The sequence below is a fragment of the Physella acuta genome, unplaced genomic scaffold, assembly GCF_028476545.2.
Source record: "Physella acuta isolate Inbredline_101_S28 unplaced genomic scaffold, ASM2847654v3 ptg001494l, whole genome shotgun sequence".
NCBI lineage: Eukaryota > Metazoa > Mollusca > Gastropoda > Physidae > Physella > Physella acuta.
In genome coordinates this window covers 62,579-78,595 of record NW_026733009.1, presented here as the reverse complement: position 1 = coordinate 78,595, position 16,017 = coordinate 62,579, and the positions used below count along the sequence as shown (strand labels likewise).

Sequence of the window (16,017 nt, the reverse complement as noted above, 5' to 3'; positions counted from 1 at the left end):
TGAGATAAAACTAAGATGGGAGTGAGATAAGAGTGAGATGGGAGTGAGATAAGAGTAAGATGGGAGTGAGATGGGAGTGAGATGGGAGTGAGATGGGAGTGAGATGGGAGTGAGATAAGAGTGAGATGGGAGTGAGATAAGAGTGAGATGGGAGTAAGATGGGAGTGAGATGGGAGTGAGATAAGAGTGAGATGGGAGTGAGATGGGAGTGAGATAAGAGTGAGATGGGAGTGAGATAAGAGTGAGATGGGAGTAAGATGGGAGTGAGATAAGAGTGAGATGGGAGTGAGATAAGAGTGAGATGGGAGTGAGATGGGAGTGAGATAAAACTAAGATGGGAGTGAGATAAGAGTGAGATGGGAGTGAGATGGGAGTGAGATGGGAGTGAGATAAGAGTAAGATGGGAGTGAGATGGGAGTGAGATGGGAGTGAGATAGAAGATGGGAGTGAGATAAGAGTGAGATGGGAGTGAGATAAGAGTGAGATGGGAGTAAGATGGGAGTGAGATGGGAGTGAGATGGGAGTGAGATGGGAGTAAGATGGGAGTGAGATGGGAGTAAGATGGGAGTGAGATGGGAGTAAGATGGGAGTGAGATGGGAGTGAGATGGGAGTGAGATAGAAGATGGGAGTGAGATAAGAGTGAGATAAGAGTCAGATAAGAGTGAGATGGGAGTGAGATGGGAGTGAGATGGGAGTGAGATTGGAGTGAGATAAGAGTGAGATGGGAGTGAGATAAGAGTGAGATGGGAGTGAGATGGGAGTGAGATGGGAGTGAGATGGGAGTGAGATTTGAGTGAGATAAGAGTGAGATAAGAGTGAGATGGGAGTGAGATAAGAGTGAGATGGGAGTAAGATGGGAGTGAGATGGGAGTAAGATGGGAGTGAGATGGGAGTAAGATGGGAGTGAGATGGGAGTAAGATGGGAGTGAGATGGGAGTGAGATGGGAGTGAGATGGGAGTGAGATAGAAGATGGGAGTGAGATGGGAGTGAGATAAGAGTCAGATAAGAGTCAGATAAGAGTGAGATGGGAGTGAGATGGGAGTGAGATTGGAGTGAGATAAGAGTGAGATAAGAGTGAGATGGGAGTGAGATAAGAGTGAGATGGGAGTGAGATGGGAGTGAGATGGGAGTGAGATTTGAGTGAGATAAGAGTGAGATAAGAGTGAGATAAGAGTGAGATGGGAGTGAGATAAGAGTGAGATGGGAGTAAGATGGGAGTGAGATGGGAGTAAGATGGGAGTGAGATGGGAGTGAGATGGGAGTAAGATGGGAGTGAGAAAAGTAAGATGGGAGTGAGATGGGAGTGAGATAAGAGTGAGATAAGAGTGAGATAAGAGTGAGATAAGAGTGAGATGGGAGTGAGATGGGAGTAAGATGGGAGTGAGATGGGAGTAAGATGGGAGTGAGATAAGAGTGAGATAAGAGTGAGATGGGAGTGAGATAAGAGTGAGGGGAGTAAGATGGGAGTGATATAAGAGTGAGGTAAGAATGAGATAAGAGTGAGATGGGGGTAAGAGGGGAGTGAAATGGGAGTGAGATGGGAGTGAGATGGGAGTGGGATGGGAGTAAGATGGGAGTGAGATGGGAGTGGGATGGGAGTGAGATAAGAGTGAGATGGGAGTGAGATAAGAGTGAGATGGGAGTGAGATGGGAGTGAAATGGGAGTGAGATGGGAGTAAGATGGGAGTGAGATGGGAGTGAGATGGGAGTGGGATGGGAGTGAGATGGGGGTAAAATAGGAGTGAGATAAAAGTAAGATGGAAGTAAGGTGGGAGTGAGATGGGAGTGAGATGGGAGTGAGATGGGAGTAAGATGGGAGTGAGATGGGAGTGAGATGGGAGTGAGATGGGAGTGAGATGGGAGTAAGAAGGGAGTGAGATGGGAGTGAGATGGGAGTGAGATAAAACTAAGATGGGAGTGAGATGGGAGTGAGATGGGAGTGAGATGGGAGTGAGATGGGAGTGAGATGGGAGTAAGATGGGAGTGAGATGGGAGTAAGATGGGAGTGAGATGGGAGTGAGATGGGAGTGAGATGAGAGTGAGATGGGAGTGAGATAAGAGTAAGATTGGAGTAGATGAGAGTGAGATGGGAGTGAGATGGGAGTGAGATGGGAGTGAGATGGGAGTGAGATGGGAGTGAGATAGAAGATGGGAGTGAGATAAGAGTGAGATGGGAGTGAGATAAGAGTGAGATGGGAGTAAGATGGGAGTGAGATGGGAGTAAGATGGGAGTGAGATGGGAGTAAGATGGAAGTAAGGTGGGAGTGACATGGGAGTGAGATGGGAGTAAGATGGAAGTAAGATGGGAGTGAGATGGGAGTGAGATGGGAGTGAGATGGGAGTAAGATGGGAGTAAGATGGGAGTGAGATGGGAGTGAGATGGGAGTGAGATAGAAGATGGGAGTGAGATGGGAGTGAGATAAGAGTGAGATAAGAGTCAGATAAGAGTGAGATGGGAGTGAGATGGGAGTGAGATGGGAGTGAGATTGGAGTGAGATAAGAGTGAGATACGAGTGAGATGGGAGTGAGATAAGAGTGAGATGGGAGTGAGATGGGAGTGAGATGGGAGTGAGATTTGAGTGAGATAAGAGTGAGATGGGAGTGAGATGGGAGTGAGATGGGAGTAAGATGGGAGTGAGATAAGAGTGAGATAAGAGTGAGATAAGAGTGAGATAAGAGTGAGATAAGAGTGAGATGGGGGTAAGAGGGGAGTAAGAAGGGATTAAGATGGGAGTGAGATGGGAGTAAGATGGGAGTGAGAAAAGTAAGATGGGAGTGAGATGGGAGTGAGATGGAAGATGGGAGTGAGATGGGAGTAAGATGGGAGTGAGATGGGAGTAAGATGGGAGTGAGATGGGAGTGAGATGGGAGTGAGATTGGAGTGAGATAAGAGTGAGATAAGAGTGAGATAAGAGTGAGATGGGAGTGAGATAAGAGTAAGATGGGAGTAAGATGGGAGTGAGATGGGAGTGAGATAAGAGTAAGATGGGAGTAAGATGGAAGTAAGATGGGAGTAAGATGGGAGTGAGATGGGAGTGAGATGGGAGTGAGATGGGAGTGAGATGGGAGTAAGATGGGAGTGAGATGGGAGTAAGATGGGAGTGAGATGGGAGTGAGATGGGAGTAAGATGGGAGTGAGATGGGAGTAAGATGGGAGTGAGATGGGAGTAAGATGGGAGTGAGATAAGAGTGAGATAAGAGTGAGATAAGAGTGAGATGGGAGTGAGATAAGAGTGAGATGGGAGTGAGATGGGAGTGAGATAAGAGTGAGATAAGAATGAGATAAGAGTGAGATGGGGGTAAGAGGGGAGTGAAATGGGAGTGAGATGGGAGTGAGATGGGAGTGGGATGGGAGTAAGATGGGAGTGAGATGGGAGTGGGATGGGAGTGAGATAAGATTGAGATGGGAGTGAGATAAGAGTGAGATGGGAGTGAGATGGGAGTGAGATGGGAGTGAGATGGGATAGAGATGGGAGTAAGATGGGAGTGAGATGGGAGTGAGATGGGAGTGGGATGGGAGTGAGATGGGGGTAAAATGGGAGTGAGATAAAAGTAAGATGGAAGTAAGGTGGGAGTGAGATGGGAGTGAGATGGGAGTGAGATGGGAGTAAGATGGGAGTGAGATGGGAGTGAGATGGGAGTGAGATGGGAGTAAGAAGGGAGTGAGATGGGAGTGAGATGGGAGTGAGATAAAACTAAGATGGGAGTGAGATGGGAGTGAGATGGGAGTGAGATGGGAGTGAGATGGGAGTGAGATGGGAGTGAGATGGGAGTAAGATGGGAGTGAGATGGGAGTAAGATGGGAGTGAGATGGGAGTGAGATGGGAGTGAGATGGGAGTGAGATAGGAGTGAGATGGGAGTGAGATAAGAGTAAGATTGGAGTAGATGAGAGTGAGATGGGAGTGAGATGGGAGTGAGATGGGAGTGAGATGGGAGTGAGATGGGAGTGAGATGGGAGTAAGATGGGAGAGAGATGGGAGTGAGATGGGAGTGAGATGGGAGTAAGATGGGAGTGAGATGGGAGTGAGATGGGAGTAAGATGGGAGTGAGATGGGAGTGAGATGGAAGTAAGATGGGAGTGAGATGGGAGTAAGATGGGAGTGAGATGGGAGTGAGATGGGAGTGAGATGGGGGTAAGAGGGGAGTGAGATGGAAGATAGGAGTAAAATGGGAGTGAGATGGGAGTAAGATGGGAGTGAGATGGGAGTGAGATGGGAGTAAGATGGGAGTGAGATGGGAGTGAGATGGGAGTGAGATGAAAGATGGGAGTGAGATGGGAGTGAGATGAAAGATGGGAGTAAGATGGGAGTGAGATGGGAGTGAGATGAAAGATGGGAGTGAGATGGGAGTGAGATGAAAGATGGGAGTAAGATGGGAGTGAGATGGGAGTAAGAAGGGAGTAAGATGGGAGTGAGATAAAAGTAAGATGGGAGTGAGATGGGAGTGAGATGGGAGTGAGATGGGAGTGAGATGGGAGTGAGATGGGAGTGAGATGGGAGTGAGATAAGAGTAAGATGGGAGTGAGATGGGAGTAAGAAGGGAGTAAGATGGGAGTGAGATAAAAGTAAGATGGGAGTGAGATGGGAGTGCCTTTTCATTCTGTTTCAATTGTTAACATGTGTGATGTATGGTTTATCATGTGATTTGTGGTGAGATATGATGTATCATGTGATGTGATTATGTGATATGATGTAATTATGTGATACTGTCATGTGATGCTGTCATGTGATGTTGTCTTGTGATGTCATATTATGTTATGTGATGTCATGTGATGTGATGTGGTGATGTCATGTGGTGATGTCCTGTGATGTCATGTGATGATGTCACATGGTAATGTCACGTGGTGATGTCACGTGGTGTTATCACGTGATGTCACGTGGTGATGTCATGTGGTGGTGTCACGTGTTGATGTCCCGTGGTGGTGTCATATGGTGATGTCATGTGATGTCACGTGATGTCATGTGATGTCACGTGATGTCATGTGTTGTCATGTGATATCACGTGATGCCACGTGGTGATGTCACGTGATGTCATGTGATGATGTCATGTGATGTCACGTGATGTCATGTGATGATGTCATGTGATGTCACGTGATGTCATGTGATGATGTCATGTGATGTCATGTGATGTCATGTGATGATGTCATGTGATGTCACGTGATGATGTGCTTACAGCGCCAGTTTTGGAGTCTTCCTCTTCCTGTTGGTGTGTGCCTCCACTGACGTCATTAACAGCGTACCCATGAGGGACAGGCTAAGGGGGCCCGAACCCTCGGGGCTGGAGTGGATGATTGTCTTGTGGGTCACAGGTGACCGTCCAGTAGCTCATGTATCACAAGAATGATTGTGGCGGATGTCATGTATCACAAGAATGATTGTGGCGGATGTCATGTATCACAAGAATGATTGTGGCGGATGTCATGTATCACAAGAATGATTGTGGCGGATGTTTGGTTTGTTGAAGGTGTTTGTCAGACTGGCGGTGACCAGAGAAACGTGCTGACCTATGACCTCTTTCCCCCAGGTTTTGTGTGGGCTGAGTGCAAACAGCTGTGGGACGAGGGTCTGAAGGCCTACATCCGCCAGTGGTGGAACTGGCTGGACTTTATCATGCTGTCTCTCTACCTGGCCACCTTCGCCCTCAGGGTCGTCGCTTACTTCCAGGTCAGCCTCGGGGGGGGGGGGGAGGGGGGTGCTGTGTGTCACATGTGTACGCTTCTTGTCTACCTAGAATCAGTTGTAAGATGGTAGCCATGTCTACAGTATTTAGCACAATGTAACCGCACCTGGTAGCTACACCTACACGTGTAGTACAAGGTAGCCACACCTGACTTGGTAGCCACACCTGAGATGGTAGCCACACCTGAAACCTGTCATCTCCTCAGATCGAGTCAGGCAGGTACGGCGACCGGCTGATGGAGCGCAAAGACTGGCCGGTCAATGACCCTACGCTCATCTCTGAAGGCTTGTTTGCAGTTGCCAATGTTTTCAGCTTCGCAAGGATTATCTACCTTTTTCAGGTAAGCTCTGGTTAAGTATAACGTTAGTTAACCAATGTTTAGTTCTGACCAATGGTCTGTTTAGTGTAATGTCTTGTATTAGGGTCCACTATCAACTAGACCAATGGTCTGTTTAGTGTAATGTCCTGTATTACGGTCCACTATCAAATAGAACTCACGCTCAGTCCATTTTTACCAGGCCAACCAACACCTGGGACCTCTACAAATTTCTCTTGGCTGTATGCTAATCGACATCGCCAAATTTCTATTCATCTTCTTCCTCGTCGTGTCGTCGTTTGCTTGCGGTTTGAACCAGCTGTACTGGTACTATCAAAGTACAGCAGACAGCACTGAGGAGGACATGTTTTTCACGTGAGTACTGCGATGGGACGTGAGACAAGAGTTTCTCCCCCTGCCGTCAGATAAAGAGTTTCTCCCCCTGCCGTCAGATAAAGAGTTTCTCCCCCTGCCGTCAGATAAAGAGTTTCTCCCCCTGCCGTCAGATAAAGAGTTTCTCCCCCTGCCGTCAGATAAAGCGTTTCTCCCGCTGCCGTCAGATAAAGAGTTTCTCCCCCTGCCGTCAGATAAAGAGTTTCTCCCCCTGCCGTCAGATAAAGAGTTTCTCCCCCTGCCGTCAGATAAAGAGTTTCTCCCCCTGCCGTCAGGTTGTTCTCGAGCTACGTGACGTTGTTCTGGTCCATGTTCAGCCTGACCACGCCCAGCAAGATGGAGCTGAAGAGCACCCAGGTGTTCACGATGACAGTGGGTGAGCTGATGTTTATGGCCTACCACGCCATGGCCATCATCGTCCTCCTCAACATGCTCATCGCCATGATGTCCAGCTCCTTCCAGGAGATTGAGGTCAGTCTGGGGCGCTAATGTCAACATACTAAAGCCCAGGTAACCCAACATACTAAAGCCCAGGTAACCCAACATACTAAAGCCCAGGTAACCCAACATACTAAAGCCCAGGTAACCCAACATACTAAAGCCCAGGTAACCCAACATACTAAAGCCCAGGTAACCCAACATACCAACCTAAATCTCAGGTAACCCAACATACCAACCTAAATCTCAGGTAACCCAACATACCAACCTAAATCTCAGGTAACCCAACATACCAACCTAAATCTCAGGTAACCCAACATACCAACCTAAATCTCAGGTAACCCAACATACCAACCTAAATCTCAGGTAACCCAACATACCAACCTAAATCTCAGGTAACCCAACATACCAACCTAAATCTCAGGTAACCCAACATACCAACCTAAATCTCAGGTAACCCAACATACCAACCTAAATCTCAGGTAACCCAACATACCAACCTAAATCTCAGGTAACCCAACATACCAACCTAAATCTCAGGTAACCTAACCCAACATACCAACCTAAATCTCAGGTAACCCAACATACCAACCTAAATCTCAGGTAACCCAACATACCAACCTAAATCTCAGGTAACCTAACCCAACATACCAACCTAAATCTCAGGTAACCTAACCCAACATACCAACCTAAATCTCAGGTAACCCAACATACCAACCTAAATCTCACGTAACCTAACCCAATCACCTCCCCACACAGAACCTAACCCAATGCCCATCCCACACAGAACCATGCCGACATGGAGTGGAAGTTTGCTCGCTCTAAGCTGTGGATGGGCTACTTTGACGAGGGCTCCACCCTCCCTGCGCCCTTTAACCTGATCGTCAGCCCCAAGTCCCTCTACTACCTAGTCACGTGGGTGAGGAGCGTTATCTGCAGGCATACGTCACGTGGTGATTCCAGACAGCGTAAGTCGTCGGAAGGAAACATCCGGGTAACTTATTTTGTTTTACAATGGCCTGTCTTTCACGCGCTAATTAGAAATGCATTTCACAACTCAAACTTTGTAAGAACAACAGGGCTATGCGAAAGGAGACCTTTAAAAAATATGTAAACAGAACTCAAAATACCAAAAAAGTTGTAAAGCCTTTTATTTAGTTGACTAAGTTTGTAAGTCCGCAAATCTTAATTTAACCCATTTCCCATTGTCAGATCAAATTCGGCACAGTGGTAGATCTTGCACGACAATGCAAGAATTTTGAATGTTTAATCTAAATAAATAGAAAATGTAATAGTTTTTAAAGACTTGAATTAATATATGCAAGAATAAAAGGGGAGATAAAATAAAAGGGGAGACAACAAGATCCATTTTTAAGACAACCCATCCCTTGATCAGACGACCGGCGAGGGTGAACTGTTGTCACGGCTGATTGATTTCGCGCCCTAGTGTCGAGCAAGAATTGAGTAGGGGAAGATAACTCAACTTTAAAACTGGAAAATAATTCTCACATAAAAACCTTTAAGGAAAAATAATTTTATTATATTCACAAATCACCACAAAAAAAATAATTAAAAAGAATGTACTAGAAAGTAAACAAAAAGTTTAGTTTGGTGTAACTTTACTAAACTATATGCTGGTAAAACTACAAGACTGGGCCCTCACTTATGGGAAACATATTCCCTTAACTGGGGAGTCCATTCATAGGTTTACGTTACATAACATAAACCCTATGTTCAATTTTCATCAGCCCCTGACTTTTATTTTAGTTATACCAGCATATACCAAGGCTACACCAAACTAGATTTATTTTTGCAACCTTTTGTTAAGTATGCAACGTCTCTTTGATTGTTTGTTGGTTTGCAGCAAATCTTGTAACTCAATTATAACCTACTTCTTAATGTAGCGATTTCGTTCAAACTTTCCAGAGAAGTTCCTTTTTGATGACAATATGAGTCTATCTATTTTTAATTTAATTTTAATTAGTCCTTAAAAATTAATTAAATGGTTTCGAAAGAAAGGGGTGATAACAAAATTAAATCCCTCGATAGATTGCTATATTCAATAATAAAAGGGGAGATAACCAGTGTTTCTTCCAGACTTTTTTCTCCGGGGGGGCACTTGAAATTTTCGGGGGGGGGGGGCGGTAAACTTTCTTCGGGGGGACGGACACTGTTAAAAGTATATATTTTCTATAAAAACTATATAAATTTCATTTCGTTCGGGGGGGGGGGGGGTGGTAAAAAAATTTCGGGGGGGGGGGGGGAGGGGCAAAGCCCCCCCCCCCCCTAAGGGATGCCTGGAATAAACTCTGGAGATAACTAGCTAGGCGCGATCATCCTAACTGTCAGCTTAGCTGTGGTTCACGAGAATGTTTACAATCGCAGACCCGGTCAATCTAGTAAAGGCTATTAGGGGCAGATAATAAAAATTTTAACGATTTGAAACTAAGGGAAGGTAACAATATTACAAACTTGCTGTCAACTGTAAAATATGGTCACAGACGGCAGCTTTCACTGGGCAGATAATCGTAGTAACTTGCGCTATTTCTGAATTCGCAAAAAACGCATATGAATTTATTGAATACTAATATTTCGCACTATTACACACATATTGTTTGCCGTTGACTTGGTGCGCAATTTTTTTTCAACGAGATTATTCTATTTTTAAAAGTTAAAGTTATTAAAAATTGATTAAAATCATGTGTATATCCCGAGTTGCCATCCCCCGTAGTGTTGCATCTTGATATTCGAGAAAGTTTAGGGGAGATCACTCCCGCTTTTTAAATTTATGGATGTAGTAAAAGCCTTTTCCGTTAAAAAAAATGTTATATGAGAATTATTTTTACTTTGAAGCAGATAAAATAAATAATGATTTCAATATCGAATTTTTAAATGAAGATTCGAGTAATTAAGACAAAAATTAACAGTTTTAATTGACACTTACTATCCCTGAAGAGGTCCAACTATTAACACTATAAGTACTAAAGTGTATAAGGATAATGTGTTAATGAATTTTCGCAGTCTGCATATAAACACGTCATGACCAGTCGTGCTTTGATTTGTTACGTCACCACATTTTTAGCGGCAACCAATTTGAAATGTTAAACTGACCAATGCTTTTATTGAAGAAAAGAAATGTGTTTTATTTTCAGTTTTTCTTAGTACATTTAAAAGATTGTTTTTATAAAGCTTTTTACATTAGTTTTATTATCAACTTTTTACTAATTATGATTTACCACAAACCCACAGACAAACAGACAGACATTCTGAATGAATTAAAAGCTTAAATAAGTCCGTCCATAAAATAAACAGAAGTGGTGTGAAAGAATGGTTGACATATTTCTTGTTACTAACTTTAATTGATTTCTCTTCTCCCCCCCCCCCCTACTCCCCCACCCCCCACCCCCTCTAGTCAAAGCAAACAGTGGCGCCATCTGAACTGAAGGTGTTCAAGGTAATTTAAAAATTTCCCCACTGGATCTCTATACAACATAAGTTGGGTTGGGTGGCACTGTTTACATTGTTTTAGTCATGGTATTGACCTCTGCCTTGAGACAATTGTAAATTTTGTTTTTGTTTCATTTGTTTTGAGCCAGACTAAACAGAGCGCCGAGCTGTACAGTGAAGCCCAAGTTGTAAGTAAGCTTTGATCCGTACATATTGTGCGTTTGTTTTTGTGTTGTTTTTATTTGTTGTGCATGTGTTGTTCTTTAAGCTAATTTTAGTTTTATCACAATAAATATTTCTTAAGTTAAGTTCTGATCACGGTATGTCAGTGGCGTCACAAGGTCGGGTGTCACCCAGTGCGGCGTCTAATGGTGTACCCCCCCCCCGGGAAATTTTTTTTATATATAAGCCTATATATCTAATATATAAAGCTCAGTTCTGTATGTAACGCATATGTTTGTCGTTGGTCTTGGATGGATTTAAGTGTTAGACAATTATCGTGCGCATTTGTCTAAATTTATGAGTTAAAAAATTACTATTGAAAGTGTTGGGAAATAATTTTCATTTTTCAAATTAAAGTAATAATTGTCGGCATGTTCATTAAACACAAATTTTTAAAAAATATCATCTTTTACAAAAATTCTAATTATGTCTTTATTTAGTCCTATAGCACTTACTTCCCTTTGATAAATTAGGAAAACACAATTACTTCCCTTTATAAAACCATTGCATTTTGTGGAAAAGAATTTACTTTTTAATTACTTTGTTTTGGTGTTGGTAAAAAAAAAATAATTACATAATTAGCGGGGATTGATCAAGTGCAAATGTTGTAGGTATTTTACGGATAAGCTTGGAGTATTAAAATTGTTCATTAAATTGAAACAGGCGCGTTCGTTTAAGTGAGTGCAAAAGACTATGAATAAGTTGGGGTACTATAGTCGTTCATTAAGGGGATAGGCTCCCGAAAAAAACGGAGAAAAAAACTTTTTAAGTAATACGCCTTTTTCATTTATTTGTGTATGTATAAGTTAGGGTACTTAAGGAAAAATATTTGGATGTACCAGGGACTCTTCTGAAAATATGGTTGCCATGGAAACGGCGGCCATCTTGGAAAAACTACCTTTTGTGGAGTTCTAAAATTTCCTAAAGTAACATATAAACCGCCCATATAATCATTGATCTTTATTGTACTAACACCAATAGAGTCAGCTGGCTAATTTCTGTAACCAAAAAACAGCTAGAAATATTTTTTTCAAATTTTCAAAAAAATATGTAGTGAAATTCCATTGAATTTAGCATTATTTTCATTGGAATTTCGTCACACCAAACTTTGAAAATTAAAAAAAAATATTTCTAGAGTGATTTCTGTTACAAAAACTAGCCAGCTGACTCTATTAGCGTTAGTACAAGAAGGATCAATGGTTATATAGCCGATATTTATGTTAGTTTATGAAATTTTAGAACTCCAGAAAATGATGTTTTTTTCAAGATGGCCGCCGTTGCCATGGCAACCATATTTTCAAAAAAGTCCCTGATGCATGGAAATATTTTCCTTCAAGTACCCTAAGTTGGATATACACAAATGAATCAATAAAAGGTTTTACTTAAGAAGTTGGTTTTTTCTGGAGCCTACCCCCTTAAGCTAAAACAGGTGATTCCGTCCCGGGCGTTTATGTTCGCGTTAGTGTTTTCTTTGTGTTTAGGTGGGTTTGCGTTAGTGCAGTGGTTCCCAACCTTTTTTGAGTGGCGACCCCCTTTTATAAAAAGTAAGTGACCCACGACCCCTATAGAAATAAAAAGCCGAAATTAGTATGGAAATTAATAAGCACTAAAATAAGATTTTCTGGTAGACTTTCAATATGAACTACTCTTGATAACTGTTTTAATAGCATGAGTGAAATTGCATACTATTCACTAAACCTTCGTGGTTAAGTTTTTAATTTTAAAAAATTGTTAACGCCAACCTATGTCATTATAATCATCTTAATTTTGGTTTTAATCGAAGAATAGTGTTGAAAATATATTCTCGAAAAGTCAATCAATTTTACGTTTGGGTATGAATGGTGAATACCACACCAAAGTTGTGTCTGCAGTTTTTCATTTTACTCGGAATAATTCTGCAAATCAAAGAATTCATCTTGTAATTCAAGATTCAAGATGCCCAGAAATTGCTTCTTTCAAAATTTTAAGTTACTCACAATCAGATTCATCTACCACACCGCAGAGTTTCTTGAAATTTACAATATTTCCAAGATTTATTTTTTTTACCGATTTTGCAGCTTTGATAAAAATGCCCCGAGATTATCATGGAAAGTTATAATATTCGTTCATTTTCCCTGATGCTTCAGGTTAAGCTTATCTTGCTGTTCGAACACATCTGCTAGGTATGATACTCTCTCCAACCACTCTATGTCGTTTTAAGTATACCAAATAGTCTTGTTTCCTTTGCACTTCCAAGAACAATTTTATTCCAGATTTCAATTCAAAAACACAATTTACAACATTTCGTTTGACAGCCAGCGTACTGTAGTGTAGAAGAGCAGAACCTCGTGATCTATATTAATGTTTTTACTCAGTTCTTTGAAGGCTCCAGATTTTATATAATTAACGACTTGTACTAGCAATGGACTCTTGATGTCGATTGGTTAGGGCAGTGGTTAGGGAGCTAAATCTTTTCTGTTTTCTGAAAGCCCGATTTTGAGCTAAACAAAGATGGCGCACCATCCGTACAAACCCCACAGCCGCTCTAACCCATTTTAATCATCCAGTTTAAAAAAAAAGGTATTTATTTTCTCCATGCTATCTTCATAAAAGAGTAACTCTTCTTTGCTATCATCCGCATGAATATAGACACAGACCAACAACTGCGAACACGAACTCACGTCTGTTGATTTATCAACTTGAAAAGCAAACAATGGTGAAAGCTTAATTTCAATAAAAATGTGTTATTTAACATTTACGTACACGCAGCGTTTGATGAGATTTTCTCCTTTTTTTTTTTTTTTTTTGCTTGCCATTTTCTATCGCGACTTCATTTGATGCTTGCACTAATGCTGGTGAAAACTTCCTGTTCGATCAAGTCTCTGGCGTTTGCAACTAGCTTCTTACCGACGAAAGAACTCCATATAATTTTTGGTGTGTTCCGAATGACTCGTCTCAAATGACGTTTTAGTTTTGAAGATTTCATAGATTCGTGACTGAGAACAACTTTGTACAGTGCGATTTGCTTCTTCTCTATTACATTTCCAGTGATGCTAATGAAGCCGAATTTCAAAAATTATTCTAAATATTTATGTTTTGTTTCAAATTACTAAGGTTTAGTATACCAGTTGGCGACCCCCCAGAAAGACCTTCGCGACCCCCAGGGGGGTTGCGACCCCCAGGTTGGGAACCCGTGCGTTAGTGGTTGCGTTTTGATTTGGTTCGTTTTTGTTCTTTCTTTTTTCGTTTTTGTTTGTGTTTTTTTGTTTGGGTTTGTATTTGTGTTTTTGGTTGGTTTTGCGTTTGGATTTGGTTTGTTTTCGTTTGCTTTTTCGTTGTTTTTTTTGTTTTTTTTTGTTGGTATTGGTGTTTGTGGTTGGGTTTGTTGTTAGGTTTTTGTTTTCGTTTGCTTTTTTGTTTGTTTTTTCTTTGTGTTTGTATTGGTGTTTGTGGTTGTGGTTGGGTTTGTTGTTAGGTTTTTGTTTTCGTTTGTATTTGTAATTATGTTAGCGTTATGTTTGCGTTTTGTTGTTTTGGTTGGTTGTGGTTTGGGTGGGCAATGCCGGGTTTATGATGATTACTAAACACACAGGTAATGGTCTTTAACAGAAAGGTTTTTCACAGAAGCCAGAGCAGGGCCTGGCCGGGACGGCTAGTATATATATATATATATATATATATATATATATATATATATATATATATATATATATATATATACTAGCTGCATCCCGTGCTCCGCCACGGTAAATCTTTTTAAAATATACCAACTTTGGAACAGAACAAAACAAACAAAAACACAACACAAACACAAACACAAACAAACCACAACACAACCACATTACAACCACAACACAATCACAACACAACCACAACACAACCACAACCACAACACAACCACAAAACAACCACAACACAACCACAACACAACCACAACACAACCACAACACACGGTAAATCTTTTTTAAATGTACCAAGTTGGGAACAGAACAAAACTAAATACAACACAAACGAACGCAAAGAAAAAACAAAAACGAAAAAACAAACACAACACTCAACATAAACTCAATTTAAATGTAATCATAAAGGCATATTGCTCACAGTCTATCCCGTAGCGCCAAATCGCGCCCTTTCCGAGCGCCGGCGGAAAATTTCGATTTACACCCTCCCACCTCCCTCAAACTTTCGATTTCCACCCTCCCCCCCCCCCCCCTCTTGCTACGCCTCTGTTATAAAACCCCTAGCTTTTCCGCAAATAAATTAAAGGCAGTATTTAGAATATCCGTGTTTTACCGACCATATTGCACTTTATAAATTCATGCATTTTTTTCAGTACTTTTTAAAATTTACAATAAAGTTTCATGACTAAAACCATTGCGCACCTAATGAACGTGATGACTTAATATAGTAATGGAGAATAGTTGATTAAAAATTATAATTAGTAAACAGTACATTCAGTGAATAAAATAAATAAAAGATAGCCTTTTATCAATCAATGCTAATAATAATATTCCAACAATAATGTACTCTTACACGTCTGCATAATTTGCATTCACATTTTGCTAATTATATTATTCCAACAATTATTCCGTCTTGCAGATTTTGCATTCACATTTTTAGCGTGAGTTCAATTTATCTTTGAATTACCTCCATTGGCAAAATTACTAAGCAGTTTAATTAGATTTTTCTACCCTACTGTTATTATGTTATTAATATGTATCCACTCTTTCTGGGAATATTAACGAAAACGATATTTGACATTGATCCTTTTAATATGTTTTAGCAATGTGCGTGTATTTAATATTCTCTTTACGTTATGCAAAATTGTACAAACAGTAGAAATTATAAAATAGCTCTATGCCGTTATATAAACAAACCCTACTCAATTACTTATAATAAGACACTGCGGTGCACTGAAAAGCACAGCTTGGTGCGTAGTTTACTTTTATAGTCCCAAAATCTATAGCGATGACGGACGGAAGGACAGACACAGCCCGCTTATATTATACTAGCTGCGTCCCGTGCTCCGCCACGGTAAATCTTTTTTAAATGTACCAACTTTGGAACAGAACAAAACAAACAAAAACAACACAAACACAAACACAAAAAAAACACAACCACAAACACAACATAACCACAACCACAACCACAACACAACCACAACACAACCACAACACAACCACAACACAACCACAACACAACACAACCACAACACAACCACAACACAACACAACACAACACAACCACAACACAACCACAACACAACCACAACACAACCACAACACAACCACAAACACAAACAAAACACAACCACAACACAACCACAACCACAACTACAACACAACCACAACAAAAACACAACCACAGCACAGCCACAACACAACCACAACACAACCAAAAAACAACCACAATACAACCACAACACAACCACAACACAACCAAAAAACAACCACAACACAACCACAACACAACCAAAAAAAACACAACCACAACATTAGAATCACCACCAAACAACACGCTTTTTAGGCGTCCGCGCCCAA

The 16,017-nt window shown here is 41.3% G+C and overlaps 1 protein-coding gene across 1 annotated transcript in view; it reads left to right on the top strand.

Moving 5' to 3' along the window:
- Positions 1 to 16,017, top strand: part of LOC131928376 (transient-receptor-potential-like protein) — a 49,805-nt gene that overhangs the window by 17,278 nt on the left and 16,510 nt on the right. Inside the window, exons 8-15 of the mRNA XM_059284381.1 lie at positions 5,178 to 5,311; positions 5,527 to 5,666; positions 5,888 to 6,022; positions 6,201 to 6,373; positions 6,667 to 6,862; positions 7,617 to 7,823; positions 10,242 to 10,283; positions 10,426 to 10,464. Coding sequence (XP_059140364.1) covers positions 5,178 to 5,311; positions 5,527 to 5,666; positions 5,888 to 6,022; positions 6,201 to 6,373; positions 6,667 to 6,862; positions 7,617 to 7,823; positions 10,242 to 10,283; positions 10,426 to 10,464 — 1,066 coding nt within the window. The remainder of the gene's footprint in view (positions 1 to 5,177; positions 5,312 to 5,526; positions 5,667 to 5,887; positions 6,023 to 6,200; positions 6,374 to 6,666; positions 6,863 to 7,616; positions 7,824 to 10,241; positions 10,284 to 10,425; positions 10,465 to 16,017) is intronic.